The sequence below is a fragment of the Triticum aestivum genome, chromosome 7D (assembly GCF_018294505.1).
Source record: "Triticum aestivum cultivar Chinese Spring chromosome 7D, IWGSC CS RefSeq v2.1, whole genome shotgun sequence".
Classification (NCBI taxonomy): domain Eukaryota; kingdom Viridiplantae; phylum Streptophyta; class Magnoliopsida; order Poales; family Poaceae; genus Triticum; species Triticum aestivum.
The window spans coordinates 9,706,839-9,728,591 of NC_057814.1; the positions used below are offsets into that span (position 1 = coordinate 9,706,839).

The 21,753-nt window shown below is 46.4% G+C and overlaps 2 protein-coding genes across 2 annotated transcripts; one reads left to right on the forward strand and one right to left on the reverse strand.

The window, feature by feature from the left end:
• The first annotated feature begins 3,090 nt into the window (after positions 1-3,090).
• Positions 3,091-4,605, forward strand: LOC123170127 (benzyl alcohol O-benzoyltransferase-like). The gene is made up of 3 exons (XM_044587966.1): positions 3,091-3,303; positions 3,346-3,531; positions 3,676-4,605. The coding sequence occupies exons 1-3, from the start codon at positions 3,091-3,093 to the stop codon at positions 4,603-4,605; spliced, it is 1,329 nt and encodes a 442-aa protein (XP_044443901.1).
• Positions 4,606-15,561: 10,956 nt separating this feature from the next.
• Positions 15,562-19,113, reverse strand: LOC123170511 (tryptamine hydroxycinnamoyltransferase 1-like). Its single transcript, XM_044588372.1, has 3 exons — positions 18,742-19,113; positions 18,475-18,623; positions 15,562-16,339 (listed from the first exon to the last, which is right to left on the reverse strand). Exons 1-3 carry the CDS (start codon positions 19,111-19,113, stop codon positions 15,562-15,564), a joined length of 1,299 nt encoding a protein of 432 aa, XP_044444307.1.
• Positions 19,114-21,753: the final 2,640 nt, after the last annotated feature.

A 21,753-nucleotide genomic window follows, 5' to 3' on the forward strand; every position in this document is an offset into this window, starting at 1 on the left:
TTCCAAAGATATAGAAGATTGAAAATCAAAAGCAAAAATGATAAGGGGGTTGGTTGTTTGCCCCACCCCTACATGGTACAAATCCTTCCATGTAGCTTCTATCTATTCTAAAATTCAATGTGATACAGTAGAATTTGATATATTCAATCTCTCTCTCTCTCGCACGCACACGCGCGCGCGCGCCATATGCGACAAATTTGATGCAGTAGTATTCTGACGGGATATCATCCTTTGCACATGATCGTGTCCATAGCAATGGTAGATGAGCAGTCTGTATCTAATTAACATCACAAGCAAATGTACAGTTCCTTTCTCTCTCATTTTCACGGCTATAGCTAGGGCAGACGAGCAGTCCGTCTCAAACATCACGCACAAGTCAGAAGCAAAAAGGCGTTTTGCTTCGTGGACTAAGCTGGTGTTTTTTTGTTTTGAGAATTGTACGGGTTAATTTTAGGTGTGAGAATCGTACTAAGCTGGCATGCTCATCTTATCATTTTCAAGGCCGTTGAAGGCCATAGTGGCCTATTCGAAAGCCCAGGAATATGAGGCATAGTGCTTGATTAGATTTTCTTGTTTATCTCAAAAAAGAAAAGATTAGATTTTTCTTGTTATATGTCTGTAGATGTTTGAAGAGCACTAGCCATCAAACTACTGATATGTGGCTTTCTATGAGACTACTCGATGACCTTAGGATTAATACCATGCTATTCATCCGATCTAGTACTCCCTCCGTCCCGAAATACTTATCGCACAAATAGATAAAATCAAAAGTATCTAGAACTAAAATACGTCTAGATACATCCATTTCTCTGACAAGTATTTCCGGACGGAGGGAGTAGAAAGTAATCGATCGGACGGTGAGCTGTCTCTTTCCTCCGACAATTACGTGCCTCTGGTAACTGACCCTGTAGCATGTCCTCTCGGCCGCTAACCTCTCAGTCCTCCACTAATTACGCAATGAGTTCGTTAATTGATCGTCCCCGGTCATGGAAGCATGAAGCAAGACACTGAATAATTGCTTCCAGCTTCGTTTCTAATATTTGCTTCCAAACCTATATCCTAGTAAAATATAATCAAACAGTGATTTAGTTCCTTCAAATAGAAAACATATTTCCCCACTTGTTTCAAAACTATATATAAACCGGGTGCTTCCATCAACAATAAAATTGCTGCCAACCAAATAGTACTGAAATTGCATGTGAAACAATCTTTTAGTATAAAGAAAAAAGTTGCTTTGCAAAGGAATCACGTGGAAGCACAACTTGATTGACGACGCACTGTTTGAAAAACATATTTCCGCTTGTTTCGGAAGCATCATCCTCGTGCTTCCGTCAACTATAAAATTGCTTCCAACAAAATAATAATAGAAATGCATGTGAAACAATCTTATTCGCATAAAGAAAATGTTGCTTCACAAAGAAATCACGTGGAACCACAACATGAATGATGACGCATTGTTAGAAAAAACATATTTCTGCTTGTTTCAGAAGCAATCTCGTGCTTCCATCGACTATAAAATTGCTTCCAACCAAATAGTAATAAATAGCAATTGATACAATCTTGTTATATAAGGAATTTTTTTGCTTCACAAATAATGAAAGTAATCACATGGAAGTAATGCTTCCAAACACAAATCATGCTTCCTAATCTATAGTTTCCGGCAGTGCTCCATCCAACCATGTCTGAGCTTGACGATCTTCATTTCTCCCACACATCTTCGGGTGTCAACACCGGCGAGCATCAACGCCATTAAAGCGTCAATGATCTTGACCTGTGGCCAGCGAGTGTGCCATGCTAGTTTGCTTCCAAACTGATCTCACGTTACGAACCGTGCCTAGTAATGATCATCATTTAGGCTCACTGTCGGCAAGGCGTGTTCTTCCGCTGTTGTCAACGCTGCAGAAACTAAAAAATGAGTTGTTTGAACTGAATTCAAACACAACGCCTACAAAACATTAGGAAGCATGTAAATGAAACAAGCTGGACATAATGTAGAAGCGCATGTATGAAACATATGAAGCAAACTATACTTGGTGAAGAACTACAGCTATCTATGCATGCGGCGAATTGTATGTGGGGAAGAAACACAAATATAGGGTCAGTTTGGATCGATGCCTGAACACCGTGCCTGGGCAAATTGGGCGTCTAGATCTAGCCTGAGAAGATGTGAAATATTGCCTGGCCAGGCTGGCCTCGTGCATGTGCGTTTGGTTGGAGTCCATAGCTCTGCTGCTGTTTGTCAGAGTATTTGCTGTGTGTCAGAGTTCTTAAAGTGTTTAAATACTACCAGACTGCTACTGTAGCACCTCCAGGCACAAAGAATGGGACGCCTGGCCAGGCTAAATACCCTGCCTGGATAAGCAACTTCTTTTCTTTCCTATTTTTTAATTGGACCAGGCTAATCACATGGCTAGGCCAGGTACGCATCTTCTATATCAGGACACCAAACAAACAAGTAGCAGGCAGAGTACAGGCACCAACCAGGCCAGGCGTGTGACGGCGTGGATATTTGGAAGCATATATACTCATACAATATCAAAATAGTATCTGCATGGACACAACAAATTGAGCAAAAAAGATCATCCAACATGGGCGTGGGCTGATTCTTACGGCTACCGATCCTCCCTGCATCTATTGATCCTCCGGGTTGATTGGTTAGGCAACCACACCAGCAGCCACCCCGGTTGGAGATGGGCACCGTGACACGTACGGAAGGGTGGTGCTCTGGCGCGGTGGATGGGAAAGAAGTGGGCGGTGAAGTGGCCGTGCTGCTCGACAACGATGAGAGGAGAAGGCCCGTGCATGCAAGGCCATGGGAAAAGTGGATCTGAGAGGTGCGTGGGTTGGCAGCGAGGAAATCGGGAGGGATATGGGGAGCTTAATTAGGGAGAAGTTACGTACCTATCCATGGGGGATTTTTTTTTTGCACAATATGTGAACGCCAGATCTCAATTGATTCGACAGCCATCTATTAGTCTGACGCTGGCCGTCTTATCAGCCTATAGATAGGAAGTGTTTCCCGTATATATACCTACAAATAACAACCTTCCTTTTTGACCTCCTCAAACATACTCACAAGTGCATATAGGCATGGCCAGCTCGTCAGCGTTGGAGTTCACCGTGAGGAGGAAGCTTGCGGTGCTGGTGCCGCCCGCGGCCCCTACGCCGCGGGAGCTGAAGAGGCTCTCCGACATCGACGACCAGGATGGGCTCCGCTTCCAGGTCCCCATCATCCACTTCTTCCGGCAGCATGACGGCTGGGACGACGACCCTGCGCCTGTACTACGCGGCGCCATAGCGGCGGTGCTCGTGCACTACTACCCGTTCGCCGGGCGGCTGAGGGAGCTCGAGGGCCGCAAGCTCGCCGTCGACTGCACCGGTGAGGGCGTGCTGTTCGTCGAGGCTGATGCCGACGTCCGCCTCGACCAGTTTGATGCGGCCCTGGGGCCGCCCTTCCCGTGCCTCGACGAGCTCCTATTCGACGTCCCCGGCTCCTGCGGTATCCTCGACTGCCCGCTCCTCCTTTTCCAGGTATGCTTTCCTCAACTTTCGGCTTTGGTAAACCTCAAAAAAACAGTCGAGACTTTTCAAAAAAAAAAAATGCACTGGATCATAAACGGGAAAATAATGCAATTTTCAGAATCGGCCGAGACTAAGCCTCCTGCTTGCATGCAGGTGACACGGCTCGCTTGCGGAGGCTTCGTCATGGCTGTGAGGGTACAGCACACGATGGCAGATGCGGCGGGGATGGTGCAGCTCCTGGGTGCTATCGCGGAGCTGGCTCGGGGTGCGCCGGCGCCAACAGTGCAGCCGGTGTGGGGGCGCGAGCTGCTGCAGGCGCCGCTGCTGAATGATGATGTACTACTCCCACCGCGCTTTGCGCACCGTGAGTACGATGATGTGATGGACATGAATGACGCCATCGTGCCCTTTGAATTCATGGTGCACCGCTCCTTCTTCATTGGGTGGCGGGAGATCTCCGCCATCCGATCCCACCTCCCGCCGGCTCTCAGTCACGAAGCTACCAACTTCGAGGTCATCACGGGGTGCCTGTGGAGGTGCCGCACGACAGCTCTGGCCCCCCATGCCGACGAGGAAATGAGAATGATCTGTACCGTCAACATCCGTGGCAAAAAAGACACTATCATCCCCGTCGGCTACTATGGCAACGCCTTCGCTTCCCCGGTCGCCATCTCCACTGCCGGTGACTTGCTCGCCAACCCTGTGAGCTACGCCGTGGAGCTCGTGATGAAGGCGAAGCGGCAGGTGGATGTGGAGTACATCCTCTCCGTGGCAGCGCTCATGGCACAACGCGGGCGGCCACACTTTGCGGTGGCGCGCGCCTACCTCGTGTCGGACGTGACCAATGTTGGAATCCGCGACCTTGACTTCGGCTGGGGCAAGCCGGTGTATGCCGGTCCAGCAAATGGCGGAGTCGTTGCCTTACCAGGCATCGGCAGCTTCTTCATTGCTGTAAGGAACGCCACGGGCGAGGAGGGTATCACAGTCCCCGTGTGCATGCCCGGCCCCACCATGGACAAGTTTGTTAACGAGATGGGCAAGCTCATGCGCCCGGCATTGGCTGACACGTTTTCCAAGATGTGATCTGCCATCTGAGTTGAATCGTCATCTGGTATCACAGTTTCAATTGACCATCAAAATGACTACTTGTACCTAAAATCTCGACCGGCTACATGCTTGTGCGTTTAGTCACCTTTTTCTTTAGCAAACGATGTAAGCATGGCTTAAATAATTAATAAAGATAGCCATGATGGTCTGCCCCTCAAATTGTGCTATGCGTCGGCCGACGGTTCTTTTAAAAAGATCTGCCCGCTCGACAGCCGATAGATCTGACGTTATCCAACGACCCAGCTCCATCCTCACTATTGCAACAAAGACGGTGTTGCAGAAGCCTTTGTAACAAAGCTCGTGTTGTAGAAACATTTGCAACAGAATTTTTTTTCCAGCTTCATCTTTTTGCAACAGAGATGATGTTGCGGAGAAATCTTCTGCAACATGAATGATGTTGCAGACTTTTTTTGTAATGAAAGGATGTCGCAGTGCCCCGTCGTTGTTGCCGTCGCTGTTTTCCAACTCCGCCGCTGTTCCAGAAACTCGTCGCGCGTGCGTCCGCACGGCCTGACGAGCAGGGGCGGCTTCCGCTACACGAGGTCGACCTGACAGTGTCGCAGAAACTTCTACGATGGGGACCTCCGGTTTGGATCACGCCGAGGCAGATGCGGCATGGCTCTTACCGTCGACACCTGGGTGGCTTCCACGGCGACCGCTCGGGCCAGCCGCCCCGCCATGGTCGGGAGGCCACCGCCGGTGGAGGTTGTGTCGCCCTCGTTGCCCTCCCTCACGCGGCTCCTTCCTGGTGGGTCTGCAACAGACCGCTTGTTGCAGTCTGCCTTTTGAAACTGGTGCCCAGTTGCAAGAATCTAGTATGTGGCTAGCGTTTCAATGAAGATAAGGATGAGAGAGAGAGAGAGGTGGTGCATGGGCCCATGACGACGCGTGGAAGACGGAGGACGCGACGGACGTCAGACAAAAGATCGGTCGGTTGAGCACCAGCTTTTCCCATACATCTCTATCAATACCCATATATAGTGTGGGAATAACTTACGTTGTCATCCATTGGATCTACTTCATGTAACGGCTGAGAATTGCAAACCCAAGAGTTGTAGCCTTCAGATCAATTCTTGTGTTGTACCGATCCTTGTCATGGCCTGCTCGGCGTGGACTCCCTAAAGCTTTCTACACATATTCATTTTATTTCCATTTCATGTTGAGTCTGAACAAGCAGCAATAAAGAGATTGGTCCATATCACAGGAGCACAATTAAAAACTATATTAGGGGTGAGGAGAAAAAGCCGCGACAAAGAAAAAAACATTGTAAACTAATGATAACCCAAGAGCAGGGGATCAGATATAACATTTTCGATAAGTAAGACTGTCGAACCCAACGAGGAGTTAAATTTAAGATTAACATTCTCTCAAGTTCTATCAAACACTGATACAACTCTACATGCAATGTTTTCTTTACCTAGAAATAAGAAATAAACTACTTTGTAGGTGTAATGGAATATATTTGTAAGATAATAAAGAACATGTAAATAAAAGTTAGGTGTTATTTAAATAAAAGTGAAATAAAATAAATATAGCGATTGTGGAAAAGCGGTGGTTGGATGTGCGGGGGAATTGTCCCTATGAAATTGACAACTAAACAGATAACCGCCATTGCAGTTTTATGTGCGGGAAATGCCCCTCCTATCCCTTTCTCGGAAGTTTATGCACTTATAGTTGGAACTACTAGTAAGTATCTGCTACTACTAACAAGTCCATTAAGGTAAGCCCGACCCTAGCATTAAGATAAATTTGGTCCATGTTCATCCCATATGCAACGACTCACGAACTGGGGTTGAGGTTTCTATCACTTCCGCAATCCACCATAAGCAAATCAATCACATATTGCAACACCCTAAAGCGTAATCCACATACGTGTACACGCATATGGTGGGCACCAAAGGACAAAAAAAACATGTCACTCAAACCCATCATGATCACCAATTAACCTATAGGACAAAAAGAAATTACTCACACATAATAGCGATGAGGAAATACATTGGATAAAATCTATAACATCAAGAACCACATTCAAGTAGAGGGTTACAGCGGGTTGCGGGAGAGTGGACCGCTGAATAAAGAGGGAGGAAGGTGAGGGAGGTGTTGATGAAGACGGCGAAGTTGATGGAGATGGTCGCCATGACGATGGTTCCCCTGGCGGCTCTCTGGCACCACTGGGAGAGAGGGGGAGAGCGCCCCCCCCCCCCCCCCCCCCCCCCGCTGCTTCTTCCTCTTCTTCTTCTTCTTCTTCTTCCTTGGCCTTCCCCCAACATGGGAGAAGGATTCCCCCTCTAGTCCTTGGCCGCCATGGCTCCATGAGGGCGGAACCCCCTCTGAGATTGGATCTTTCTCTATTTTCGCTACTGTTTCTGCGGCCTAACACCGTTTCCTAAATATTCGGAGATTCATAACTCTGATCGTGCTGGAATTTTTACACGATTTTTTTTCATAAATTAGCTTTCGTACGCCTGAAGTAGAGCTCCAACAACCTTACGGTCTAGCCACATGGATGGATGGCGCGGTTGGTCCACAGGTCACACGGTCTATCCATGTGGCACCCACATGTGCAGTCTTGCGTTGATTCATCCTCCAAAAATTATGATATATTCTATACAAAATCCACAAAAAATTTCAGGTCATTCTGGCTCTGTCAAATTTTCACCTAATAACCCCCCCCCCCCCCCCCCCAAAAAAAAGGGAGTTGGCTTTTGGCATACACGGTTAATAGGTTAGTCTAAATAAAAATAATATAAATTATTGCCAAAAGTATATAAAAGTGGTATGATAATAGTATGAAATAATTAAAAAGTTATAGATACTTCGGAGGTGTGTCAGCTAACATGGATGAACTGAGCTTGCTTAGACGGTGTGCTCTTTGTGGTGGAACGTGTCGACGAGGATTAAGTACTAGACTTGGCATTGGTGCTCGCATTTTTCTGGATTTATTTCAGACTTTTCAGTGATATTCGTTCTCTGGGAGGAGACGTTCTCGTCGACTATAGAAACGCTTGTAGTGACTTTGCACTGGATGTTATTCTGGAGATGCATGTATTTGTTTCATGGGGCTAAATTATACTGCAATCGGCCTTCTTGTCCATAGCAATCAGACTATGATTATCCTAAATCCTAGTGCATATTGTCAACCTGCTAGTGTACTACTAAAAGTTTCAGTCAGACTGGTTACAGGTGCCATGTCTAGTTGACCTTATTCATTCAGTATTTTGTTAAAACACTGCCTTTGAGCAAGTTCTTTTTATATATGTTTGCTGTAGCTAATGAATTCACTGAAGGCTTGGATCTGTTAATCACGGAGAAATTGCATCAATGTCAGTGAATTAAAATAACAGTAGCTAATGTTTGGTCCGTTTTTGTTTCAGATGATAAACCGAAGGTATTGTCATATAAGCTTGTGTTACACATATGCAAATAGGATTTTTGAAGGTGCCAAGACATGGCATTGTGTTAGATATGTAGTGACCATAACATATAGGCTTGTCTGGTTGTTTAAACGGTTAGCATTGTGCGTCTTGGCAGCCATATATTGTGACCCTGGTAATGCAGTGTCGATGTGCTTTGTGACTGTACGCATCAAAGCGGTACCTGGCAAGGAAGGAAAATCGTTGTGTACATTGACAGACTCCAAAGTTTTGTCAAAAATGAAAATCATAATGTCAGTATCTCGTTGATATCTGCACAAACTACAATGGGAACCTGCAAGGTTGTAAAAAATATCTTTAGAAAAGTGAAACAAATCAATGTTGCCAGTGCTTCATGGTTCGGTAAAGACACAAAAAAGCTGCCTGAAGCAAAGGCCCCTGCAGACAGTATGAAGACAATGGGCAACGAATTGTTCATTACTTAGAGAGGAGGAAAATTCCCTGGCTCCATTTCATGGGTGCGGTAGGAGTGTGGCAGAAGTAGATCGGATTATTCCGGTGATTTCAATCCAAGTTCATTATTCTGCCAAACACTGCATGTAATTAAGGAGTACTAATGGTTAACAGTCGCAAGAAATCATTAGCCGATGGGCAAGATTGATTCAGTTTGCTACTGTGCATTAATCATGACTTCATGAGTCTTCCTGAATGCATAGTACTCCTGTTCGTTGTATGTCAAATGGTTTTCTTTTAGCTAGGTGTCATTCAGTTGAGCGATTCATGGTCGTGTACGCCAATATATATTTGTAGATCATGCATGTATATCACTGATTGGAGGGGGTACTAGCCTCCACCTGCTGCTGCTACTTCCACCACCACCACCGGTGTTGCCTGCATGCTTGAACTACTTCACTCCATCTTCTTCTGAATTTTGTGCACATACTTCACTGTATGTTTGACCCACCTGTATGTAAACATTTTTTTTGTAACCGTTGGCCAAAGCTTTGCCTCATTCTAGAATTAATGTTATTGGATTGATTTTATCTCAGTATTCTGGTTTTGGGGTACAATTTGGTGAAAGATATAGAGGGAAGAGGGTAGGAGACTTGGGAGCAGAGCCTCCACTTGAAGGATTATTTGGTCCAGACGTCTTGAGCGTAGCTGACTTGATGGCTGGTGGACCCACCACTAATCTTTGGGCTGCCTCCCCTTGCCTGAACCATCGTCGCTTGATTCATCACTTGTTGGCTGCTCTGTTTCAGCGCTGGCTTGCTCTGCTTCAGGGACTGACAGTGGTCCATCTTGGATGAAGCAGTTTTGTATTGCTATCTTTCTGAAGAATGCAATCTCACAAGCTTTTGACCAGGGATCCATTTGGCACCTCCTTGTAGCAGAATCTCTACAAGGAGAGGGGGGGAAACCTGGTAGTGTTTTGACAATAACAAAACTTTTTGTTACAAAAGGAAAAAGTAAATTATTAGAGCAGAATCTACTTTTTGTGTATTTCAGAAGTTCATACCTCTCTTTGTACTTTGCTCTGATCTCTCGACCACGACTGGGTTCAGTTCAAACACGGCCTAAAGCCAGAAATGAATAGATGTGGTGAGTAAGAACATCATTCCCTTTCCCATCCAATTTGTGCGACTGGCAAAATAGTTGGACAAGGCAGGAATACCCAGTGGAGTACACCATAATTATCTGACCAGAGTTATGAACATTGACAGAGATAACCAGAGTGTTGTGGAGATCATGACGTCTATTGTAGGTTGCTTGGAAGACATGCAGTTCCATCGTTAACCCAGTTGAGTGGAACGGGGTTTTTTCACCCCGCTTTATAAATAGAAAAACCAACCAGTCCATACAACGAGTAGCACACAAGCGAAATAAAACGTCTGCTGGGGCCTCTGCGCAAGCATGCCCTTGATTTTTTTTTGTTCAACACACATGGCAAATTAGTTTACACGAGTAGATTTCCAATTAGCTATAAACTATTCATGGCAAATTTTTTTCATGTTCTTGCCATGTTCACTTTTATAAGATCTTGTACTATGTTCTCAACTACTTTTACATGCCATTTTTTTTGCATTGACCATGGCAACTATATGTTTTTTTATTCAACAGACATGGAAAATTCGTTTACAAGTAGGTTTCGTATTAGCTATAAACTATTCATGGCAATTCATTTTTTTTTCATGTTCTTGCCATGTTCACTTTTATAAGTTCTTTTTTAGTTGACATTTATAAGTTCGTCTCCTATGTGTTGAACAAACTATTTTACATGGCATTTTAGTTTTTGCAATGACCATGGCAAAAGAAAAATTGTATTGACCATGGGAAAATTGCAAAAGGTCACATGGCAAATTGATAACATTTTATTCCATTAAACACGAAAATTGCGTAAATGTTCATAATTGTTAAGATTTTAAAAACATTTAATGCTCACCTTTGCAACTATATGTTTTTTTGTTGAAGAAACATGGAAAATTAGTTTACCATGGCAATCATTTATTTCGCCATGTTTTTTTCTGTTGAAGTTGCCATTGTCCCATTTTGATTATCTTGGTAAATTTTTATCTTCAAGGATGATAGTGTTTTAAATTATAATATCAGACTTTTTCTATCCAAAATGTTGACCACAAAAATCACTGCCACGCTGTACCAATATTAAGCCCGTTTTCAAAGATTTGCCATGCATTTTAGAGAGAAAATTCACGATTTTACATTGTTTTTTTTTGCCATAACCATGCATCTAGTATCAAACATTTTTCTTGTTATATATCATCTCAATCTTGTGCGCTGTTTGTACCCCTCACGTTTTGTACTTTCTGACACTAATGGTATTATTATATGACATAAGAAGACTATGTGTGCAGGTTTTTCATTTTTCTGATTTTTTTGAATTTATTATGCTCATTTGAATTCTGGTCAAACCTATCTTTGACTGACTCCAAACCCCTCCCAAACCTCGCCGAACAGTGACCGTTCATCTAACCCTAGCGCTGAACAAGGACCATCGATCTAACCCTTCTAGAAGGAATCTGCGGGGAGGAGGAGGGCGATCCACGAGATGCAATCTGATTGGCTGTCCGCTTTTTTTCTCTCAACACGGATAGTGGGAGCGCTGGATGGACCGTTGGGCCGTCTCGCGGTCCGGGCCTGTGACCGTTGTTAATGCCCCGTCTCAGCCTTTCCAGACCTGCATGCATGGGAAGCAAGGCGAGCGACGTGGGCATGCATGCGCGGGCGAGCAACATGGGCATGCATGCGCGGGCGAGCGACGTGGCCATGCACCCCTTGATTTAGATGTATGCAGTGATTCAGATGCACCGTAGTCGCTCAGAGGCACGCACGTGCCCGGATACAAACGCCCCATCGTTTCAGTGTAAAATGTAACGGATTCACACGCACGCGCCCGGATACACACGCCCCATCGTTTCAGTGTAAAACATAACGGATTCGCACGCACGCGCTCGGATTCACACACGCACCATTCATTCATTCGCAACCCTTTTCTCTTCCTTCCCCACTCACACGCCTATTTATATTCCTCTCTTCCTCTCCCACTCACCACCCAAGCAAGATCCATTGTCTCCACTTCAAACACCCAGTCCATCCTCTCCGAGAATTCCAAGCACCAACTGAAGATGCAGTACAACGGGCCGACGACCTTCCTTCGTCCTCCTACCGTGTAGGAGCTGCGCTACCCGCCGGGTGTCCTTGTGGAGAGCACGCTCCGTGTGTGGGTGCAATCCAGGTGGAGGGGGTCCATCGAGCTCACACGCGACTTCCTCACCGCCGGCTTTGCCCACCTCCCACGGGGCTCGCCTAGGATGTTTACCCTCAACGAGGTTCGTGACTGTGCCGACACCCTCAAACTGCTCACGCTCACCTTCGCCAACCCGTTTGACGCGCGCGAGCTCCTCGGCGAAGTGTTTTGGTGCGGCCGCGAGTCCATCTTCTTCACGGTGTACAACATCTTCATCAATATCGACTGCATCTTCCCCACCGAAAACCAGATGCACTCCATTCCCTACTACGAGGAGTGAAGTTGAAGACGGTGGTGAAGGGGCGCGACCAAGGTGGAAGAAAGGTCAAGATGAAGATGTTCAAGAAGGATGCGAGCCCAGAGTGAATTTGTTGGTCAAGCTCGTCATGTTTTAGTTTTATCGTTTTTATTTTGTTGTTTTTCTATGTCGTACATGCCGTTTCGTGTCCCTGGACTTATCTATGTAGGGTACCCATCTATGTAATTAAGGGTACCGTGGTTTGCATCTTATTTATCTAAGTTATATGTGTGTTTAAAAATGTCCGTGCCCAAAGAGATCATTTGTGTGTGTTGAAAAATGTTCGTGCCCAAAGATCAAAGTGGTTAAGCTTGTAAAGGATTTTGTGACCACGGAAGCATGCAAATTTCTTTCCTTTAAACCCTAAACCAAGTCATGAACTAACATGCACATTTCTCCCCTTTAAACCCTAAACCAAGTGCCACTATAACCGGAATCATGTGGTAGTGCAAACATGCATTTCTAAAAATTCAGTACAAAACAAAGGAAAACCACTCTCACGCGTGTGCAAACATTCAGTACAAACATGCGTTTTGAACCCTAAACCAAGTCATGGGCTCACTATGTATAGATTATTTCCCTTTCCATGTCAAAGTCTTTCCATCTGCCCTATCGGTTACCAATGCAGCCCTAAACGCCACAAACCCATGCGGTCTTGGGTTTGAGTCCCAGCTGCACCATTTTTGTTCATTTCCACCATTCTCATTTTTTTAGACAAATTATTTTTTCGAGCACGCAAGAGATCTGAGTACCGTTATATTAAGAAAAAAAATGGGACAATGACCCATACAACACCACTCGCACAACCTATTGCTTTTTTGTTCATTTTCCACCCTTCTCATTTTTTTAGAGAGAATCCACCCTTCTCATTTGCCCACCCCGAATGGGCCTAATTGGATGGTGTTGGCCCATTAGTCTAGCCAACACTGGGCTCTTGGCTCTGAATTTGGCCCCTAGAGAAACCTTTTTTTACATAAAGGCAGAGCAGAGAGCTGCATTAATTTCATTGATCAAAGTTTCTGAATTTCTCATTTCTTCTCCCATTTTTCAACATTTTTTCATACAATTACAAGCTTACAAATTCCTCCCAAATTAATGCCTTTCCATACAATTTGAACATTACGCCTAGTGCGATTAGCATACCTACAAATGCCCAACTGTAATTGCAAATGGGTATTTGTGCTTGATCTTTGAGCTTCCTTATCTTCTGGTTCAACCTCCTAAGCTTAACAGCTACCTCTCTGTCATTGCGTGCTCCGCCCTCCGTCTCTTCTTCCGGAGCTCGTGCTGCGACCGATGCCGCTCGTGGCAGGATGGGCAACCATTCTTCGTGCTCTTCTAACAGTTCAGTCATCAAAGTCTTGGCCAGAGCATCGACCCAAAGGAAGAAACATTTCATCTGCATGAACGCCAAATAGATCAACCGTATTGCTCAAGTATCCCGACCACGAAAATGGTGCAATTGCCCCGATTCTTACCCCATTCTCGCTGCACACGTAGAACGGACGATTATGGTTCTTCGGTGTGCGCGAAACCATCCGATCAACCTCCGCTCGGCACCACGGACAGAGGAAGATCGACATCTCCACGCGCGCCGGAATCTTGATCCGCGGGGTGGCGCGGGAGCTAGAAGATGACATTGAGCTCGGGACGGAAGGGGATCTCAACGCCGCCGCGCCCTCCACAGCAATCTTCCCACCGCCCGGAGATGAAGGGGATCTTCATGCCGCCCTCTCGGTCGCCTGCACCCTGCTCCTAGCTACCAACAGTGGTCGCCACCCACCTCTGCGCGTGTCCGCCTCCCACCCCGTCCCCCGCTTGGCTGATTCATTGCTCACCGTTGCGAGCGTCGGGGGCGCGCCGCCGCTTTTATCGCACACCCGTGGCCAGCAACGGCTCTCTGCTGGGTCCCATAAGACACAAGAGCAACGGTTCTCTGCTTGGTCCCACAAGCCACGAGAGCAACAACCAGCAACGGTCTGATCCTGTAGCGCGTCTCCGCCTGCTTCCTGGTCCCACCTGTAAGGGCCGAGTCAAACACGTTGACCTGACGGAGACGTCACGGAACGAGTTGGTGCGCACAGACTAGGGGCTATTGCCTTTGCCCCCATGTGAATGCAAGTTGCTCATTCATCAACAGTTACCACTATCAGAAAAACTCCAGCATACTGATTTCTTTCACATGCACGCTGCTATTTTTACAAGAGTACATACTCCAATTTTAATGGCATCGATGCAAATTCTCTCTGATTAATAGATTGAGAGCTCTACTGAATTCATTAGCTACGGCAAACACACATACAAAACCTTTCTCAAAGGCAGTGTTTTGCAAAAACACTGAATGAATAAGGTCAACTGGTACCCATAATAACCGATTCTGATTGAACCTTTTAGTACACTAGCAGGTTCACAATCTCCACTAGGATTTAGGATAACCATAATAACCGATTGTTATGGAAAGGAAGACCAGATACGGTATAATTTAGCCCCATGGAACTAATACTTGTCCAGAACAAGAGACATGGCTAGGTAAACAAGAACAAAGCTAACAAGGCTTAGTCTGTAGGTTCACCAGGAATTTGCTCTGAACTGAAAATCAAGCTAGCAGGCGTGCAAGCATCAGCAAACTGAGCAGCATAATTCAAGTTGATTCCAAAGCACACAAACAAATTCTTCAGCTGACAGAAGAGCCAATTCTTGGAGGAAGCGCAAGCATGGCTTGAAGGTAAAGCTGCCGCCCATCTGCATCTACTAATGACTCCGAGAATAACCGATTCGGGGCTGTAAAAATGTTTAATGTTCATGCACTATTCTGACCCGATTTGTCTTTTTTGCTGTGAGCTGCTCAGAAGTTCAAATGATCTAAAATTTAGAGCGAACCTCACGTGATAATTGTCAACCATTCAAAAATAATGAAATTTTTTGATTTTCGTTTGATTTTTTTCCTGGCCAGGTGCAGCTGAGCCTGGGCACCGGAACGCGGCACTCGTGTTGTGTATTATTTTTCACAAGACTAAGGAAACGGATATGGCACAGTGACCCGGTTTCTTCCTTCTGGGAGCGGGCAATGAAGTGTTCTTCTGCAGTTGGTGTCCCTCCAGGGAACTTCGCCTTCCCTCTGGAGCCCACTGTTGCCGCAGGTGTTAGCATTAGTACTTCAAGTTGTGTTTCTTTTCTTATTTTGTTTGCCTGTGAGGCCGGTTTGTTGATAGCTGTTTGTAGGCACTCTGTATCTTTTGCCGCTTTGTTTTCATCTTTGCTTGTTTGTATGTTGCAGTGTAATTCTGACCTGTTGATGACTTTATTAATTGAAAGCCAGATGTACTCGAGCCTTCGTTCTAAAAAAGAGAATGATAAATACGTCTATAACTTTAGAGAGGACCATGAATGATATTAAAGGGCTTGCTAAACATTGTGCTATGAATGGAACTTTGTTAGATCTCAGTCGGCTGAGATCTAGCAAAACCGACGCTATAATTTGCGGTCATCGCTCATCACTCTATGGAATAGCAAATCTGCTTGAAGGCTTGTACGTGCTCGTGGTCAAGAGCCACGAACAGATGGGCGCCACCCTTGGCAGCGCACGACGGCACCAAGATCATTACTCCATCGATGGGAAGGTCCGGCGATAGGAAGGCGCACGGCGGCCCACCGCCGAAGTCAAGGTTATGAAAGCCAAACCCGAGCCAGCTATCCACCTCCAGGTCAGGGCAGAACGCCATGCCCGGCGTTGCTGCCGTGGACGCTAGTTTCATGTCGCGCTTTGCCTCCCCGAAGTCCACGAACGACTGGATGTACTCGTCATTCACGCGCGCAACGGCGTCGCGGATAACGCCGACCACGGTGGGGTAGCTGGAGGACAGGAGATCCTGGACCCGCATCCTCGGTAACGCCCAGAGGACCATGTTTCCGAAGAAGTCCATGGGCACCGGAGGCTTGGCCCGGCCTCGGCAGTTTACGGCGACCCTCACCTGCGTGAAATCATCCGGGGCCAGGTCGCGCGCCGCCGTGACCTTCTTCCATGCGTGCGCAAGGAGGCACTGGAACGTGCTGCATGGCGCCCCCACACGGGCCTTGAGCTCAGCGACGAACTCGCCCGGGAAGTGCAGCGCCAGGTTCTTGATCCTGTCCAAGGGGAGCACTCTGTAGGAGCGGCTGGAGCTGTGCTCGCCCTTGAACTCGATGCTTCCGTGATCGAACGCCGGCAACGGCGGGCTGCGTGGGTTGTCGGTGGCTCCACGGTCGAGGAACGGCGACGGCAGGGCAGCGGAAATTTTTTTTTTTGAAACAAGGCAAAAGATTTGCCATTTTCATTGATTAAGAGAGAAGTTTTAACAGGAACCCGCAAGGCGGGAGAATGGAGTCTACTCTCGCGGCATTACATTACAGAGGTGTCTAGCGCTTGCAAGCGCCCAAATACGAGCCTCCTCCTTTATCCTAGCAGTGACCATGGTCACCGTGGTAATGACATTCCTAAAAACTCCTGCATTGAGCTCATTCCAGAGTTCCCAGGAAACAAGCATGAGCATGGAGGCCAGAGCCTTCCTCGGGGGCCCCCTATCTAGGATAGTCTTGAACCACCATTCCTTTACAGAAATTTCGTAACGCCAGCCCGCAATGATAGCACTGTTTATGCCGATCCATGAAGCCACATTAGCCCAAACGCGTTGGGAAAATCTGCATTGGAATAGGAGATGTGGTGCAGATTCAGTAACTTACTTGCATAAAGGGCAGAGCCCACAATTGGGCCAGCCCCGACGCTGCAGCCTGTCCGCTGTCCAAACACGATTCTGGATGACGAGCCAAGCAAAAAACTTGCACTTGGGAGGAGCCCAAGCTTTCCAAACGGACATGTTCATGTTGCTCCTGAGATGGCCCTCGAACTGCGCCATGTAGGCCGAAGAAGCGGAATACTCGCCACTTGTAGTGAGCTTCCATAGGATAGTATCACGGACACCCGCAACAAGGTTGATCGTAGACACCCTTTCCCAAAGGAGGGCGAACTCCTGGATGTGCCCCAAGGATAGGCCGTGCTGGGTGTTTATTTGGCTGACCCAGAAATTGTTCAGGAGTGCCTTTTGGACTGTGCACGTCTTTTTCTTAGAGATGTCGTAGAGAGCGGGTGCAATGTCTTTCGGCCTGATCCCATCCAGCCAAGAGGAGTTCCAGAAGCTCGCGCTGCAACCGTCGCCGATGTGAACCATGGTGGCAGCCGCAAAAATGTCTCTGTCCTTGTCAGTACATGGTGTTCCAGTGCCTAGCCAAAGCTTAGGGGGGTCTGCCCATTCATACCAAAGCCAACGAAGACGCAAGGCGGTTGCAAATTTCTCGAGGTTGAGCACTCCTAGCCCATCATAAATCCTTGGCTTACAACAAGTTCCCAATTAACTTTGCATTTTCTTCCCATGACCTTGTCACAACCTGCCCACAGATATGCGCGTCTCAAACTATCAATCTTCTTCCTCACCTCCACCGGTAAATCAAGGGGTGTCAGATGGTAGATTGCAATGGCCGTGAGCACGGCCTTGACGAGGACAATACAACTAGGGGTGGCCACGTGCTTGGCCGCCCATGGCGGGAGCTTGCCGGCGACCTTGTCCTCTAAATATTGGAAATGTATCCTTTTGAGTCTTCTATCTGAGAGGGGCAGCCCCAAATATCGCACTGGGAAGCCGGAGCGAACTGCTGGAAAGTCATGTAGAACATCCTGAAGGTTGATGCCCTCACAACGGATAGGCGCAACGAGACTCTTTGCACAATTGGTGACCAAGCCAGTGACCTCCCCAAAAGAGGCCAATGTCGACGGCAAGAATTGAATATCACTTTTAGTGGGTGCAACGAAGATGGCAGCATCATCGGCGTACAAGGACGCACGGATCAGTCTTTCTCTGAGCGGATGCAAGCTCCCTTGGGCGGTGGCTTTGGCAAGTATGTGGTGTAGGGGGTCAATAGCAAGGACAAGGAGGAGCGGCGAGAGCGGGTCCCCTTGCCGAAGGCCTTGTCCATGTCTGGTCGGGTTGCCGGGAATACCGTTAAGTAGCACACGGGAGGAGGCTGTGGAGAGGAGCGTCGAAACCCAATCACGGAAGTGACTTGGGAAGCCCAGGTGTCGAAGCAAATCCATTAAATAGTTCCATCTAACCGAATCGAAGGCCTTTTTTATATCGAGCTTGAAAAGGAGGGTAGGGGATTTCGTGCGGTGAAAGCGTCTGGCCAAGTTTCTGATATACATAAAGTTGTCGTGGATACTTCTCCTTTTGATGAAAGCATTTTGTGCATTCGAGACTAGGTTGGGCATGTGAGGGGCTAAGCGAGAGGCCATCATTTTAGCGATGATTTTGGCAACCGCATGAATGAGGCTAATTAGTCTGAAATCCGAAATGTCCTCGGCCCGTCTTTTTTCGGGATTAGTGCGGACGGCGGTGGCCCAGGAGGCGGAGAAGCCGCTCATGGACTGGCCATCGGCGACCTGGTGATGGCTGGCCATGCCGATCACAAGCCCGCCGCACGTGTACCGCGTCAGCTGCACCTGGAAGATAGGCTCGTCCACATGTTCCTGCACATGACCAAGAACTGCATGCTCAGCCTTCGTGTCAACATGGATCCTGTGCACCTTTGGAAAAAGAGAACACTCTGTATGCCACGCCTCCATCTACTACTACGGACGTACGTACCTTCTCCGCTTTTGGGTATAGCTCGGCGATATGGGCGGAGGCGTCATGCGCTAACGCCGTAGCGAGGTCCGCCCGGGCGGTAGCCTCAATGACTAGCACCCCGGCGTTGTTGAGGTGGAGGAACTTCCTTCCGTTGTTGTCGACGGCGAACCTCCCTGCCAGGTGTGGGAACCTTGCGACGGTGGCGAGGAGGCCGTCCTTGAGCGTGCCGTTGGTAGGCGCCGGCGAGCTCCACACGAAGACCGTCGGGATGTACCCGTCGGTGGAGGCGCGGTCGAAGACGGTGATGGGAACCTTCTTGGCGCCGCCCCATGCTGACTCCGGTGAAGACCTCAGCACTGCCTTCCGTGTGATCTCCACGCTCACTGCCATTGTTGGTTGGAAGCTTGCAAGATAACGAAGAATTATACTGGCATGGCATGTGAATGTGATCCCCGTTCCTTTGTGAGTTTGCCGGTCCATATATTGGCGTGTGCTTGCGTATGTATGTAGAGGAGAGAAGTGTACATCGTAACTACTACTGTACTTTAATTAGCGACTCTCAACTTCGAAACCAAAGTTTATCTTGTAGTCTTTCTTTTCCTTTTATGACTTGGTTATTAAGCTATGGTTTTTCTCGTTTTAGTGGCCTGCGTGCCTTGCATTATACTCCCTCCGTTCCTAAATATTTGTCTTTCTAGACATTTCAAATGGCTACCACATACGGATGTATGTAGACATATTTTAGAATGTAGATTCATTCATTTTGCTTCATATGTAGTCATTTGTTGAAATATCTAGAAAGACAAATATTTAGAAACGGATAGGAGTATATAGGAAGAGAGACTACAATCATGCATGGTCCAAAGAAATACACTACAAAATTCCACAATTAATAAATAAGAAAATACCGACCATCGAGATAAAATACCATATTATTCCGGGTAGTACCGTAGTAAATATTTTATTAGATCATGAAATTACCAATATTGCATGCGTGTTTGTGCTGGCCACTTTGCTAGTTGCTTTAATAAAATAAGAGAGAGAGCAATTAGACTAGCCACAATGGAGAGTAACATATACTAGTAACATACACATATCATTAGACTATGTTACTACCTTCATAGTGGACAGTAACATAAGTATGCTAACATGCAAAGCTTCATTTATTATGTTATAGACTCATATTGCATTGGAACATATGATGTTACAGTAACTAGCTAAGTTACTACAACTCCCTCTCTCCTCATTAACTCATTGCCACATAAGCAAATTTGCTGAGTCGGACTTGATGTTACTGCTGAAGTTACTCCCACTGTGGCTAGTCTTAGAAACGGCGGAGTTCCCACCTGTTTGGCCGGTTTGAACAGACGGGTTTGGTGGTCAGTCCATCCTCGGTGTCGCCAATAAGTAACGTGCCAACAGTTAATGAAGTGGCACGCATATGGGTGTGGCCAATAGCAGCGACCTTTGAGTGCAGAGTGCTTTTAGGTACAGTAATTGCTACAGTATGTGAACGAAATGGGGCTCACGCTGCATGGGCCTGGCAACGCCACTGGGTGTGGGTGTGCAGATCTGAAAGACCGAGACCTTGACTTAGATGAGCTCGTCACCAATCTCGATGTCAAGTCAGTCTGTTCCTGGTTGTGGCACGTGCTGCCGTGTTTTATATTACCGCCGCGACCCCCGATTTGAAGGTCGCGCAAATAAAACTACCTTAACGCTTGGAAGAAACAAATTGCTACCTCCATCATGGTTTATATTGTTTATTATGATGTCTAAACTACATCAAACTTTTTAAAGAAAATTGTGGGAACAAAGTTTTGAAATTATTCGTGTTTATAGACAAAAATACGAGCAACAACACTATTTAATTTGTATCACTAGCTATATCGTGAACTGTATGCTTTCATAATGTATTTATGGGTATTATAATTTGATTTTTTTAGATCGTATATTTTGATTATTCTTGTATAGTCTATGATCTAAAAACTAACTTACAAACAGGTTTGAATGACGGTCCAGCAATAGGATAGGTGTATAGTCATCTTATCCTATTTTCACCAGTTGTGATAAGTATTTTTTAGCTTTTCTGCAGTTCATTTAAGACCTTGTTGTGAACCTGGTACTTTGTTCAATAAAATGACTGTGTGCATCATGATGCAGAGACCGGGGGGACATCCTCCTTTTCGGATAAATAATTTGTTTTTGAAGATGTCAGCCTATGATAACGTGTTTAGCAATGGCTCGGCTCGTCAACTAAACTAGTGGCTACCAGATATTGACTAATTATGGTATAAATGACTCGTCAACTAAACAAGTGTTTTTTTGGTGAAAACTGATTTTTTTTTTGGCGAGAGGCGAGTGGTTATGGCTAATAGTATGCCTCTTTTTTTGGCGGGTCTATAATACATACTCTTAGCTAGCCAATGGAGATGGCTCAAATTAACATATATTATTTGCTAACCACCATGTGATGCTGCCCTGGTTTTAATATTCTTCAAGGTGGGGTCTGGAGCCAAACGCCTGAAACATCAATCTGGTTTAATTTGAACAGTTTTTCAACCAAGATGCTGAGTTATTTTTTTCCGACAAAGGATGAATTTTATTGACTCATAATGATGCATCAAGAGAATACCCAACACAATAAACACACACGGCCTCCGCATAGCTAGGATGCCCACAACCAACATCAACTCACACATAAACACGCCGACAAACTAGCAAAGTCATATTAGACCAAAGCTATGCATAGGTGAGGAAAAAAAACTCCAAAGTAACCAGATACACGATCGGCAAACAACAGTAATCACCATATCCGCACCTACCATTTCATGACACCACAAGGGCGACGAGGTTCTTCAATAGTAACGCCTTCAGGAAGGGAGTGACACTCAAGCGTAGTCGTCACAGGATCCAACCACCAAAGTCAGACTCTAGGTTTTCAACCTGAAGAATCAATCCATGCATATCCGAGCAATGCCTTCAACAAGGTAGCGACATAAAAAAAACAGCGCTGCTCATCGAGCTGCC

Excerpts from the sequence above, each read along its gene's own strand:
- LOC123170127 (XM_044587966.1), top strand. The coding sequence starts at position 3,091 with ATGGCCAGCTCGTCAGCGTTGGAGTTCACCGTGAGGAGGAAGCTTGCG. Across the intron at positions 3,304-3,345 it reads TACGCGGCGCCATAGCGGCG|CTCGAGGGCCGCAAGCTCGC; the intron begins GTGCTCGTGCAC and ends CGGCTGAGGGAG. Across the intron at positions 3,532-3,675 it reads GCCCGCTCCTCCTTTTCCAG|GTGACACGGCTCGCTTGCGG; the intron begins GTATGCTTTCCT and ends GCTTGCATGCAG.
- LOC123170511 (XM_044588372.1), bottom strand. The coding sequence starts at position 19,113 with ATGGCAGTGAGCGTGGAGATCACACGGAAGGCAGTGCTGAGGTCTTCA. Across the intron at positions 18,624-18,741 it reads TATACCCAAAAGCGGAGAAG|GAACATGTGGACGAGCCTAT; the intron begins GTACGTACGTCC and ends GGTCATGTGCAG. Across the intron at positions 16,340-18,474 it reads GCCACCGCCGTCCGCACTAA|TTCCGCTGCCCTGCCGTCGC; the intron begins TCCCGAAAAAAG and ends AAAAAAAAAAAT.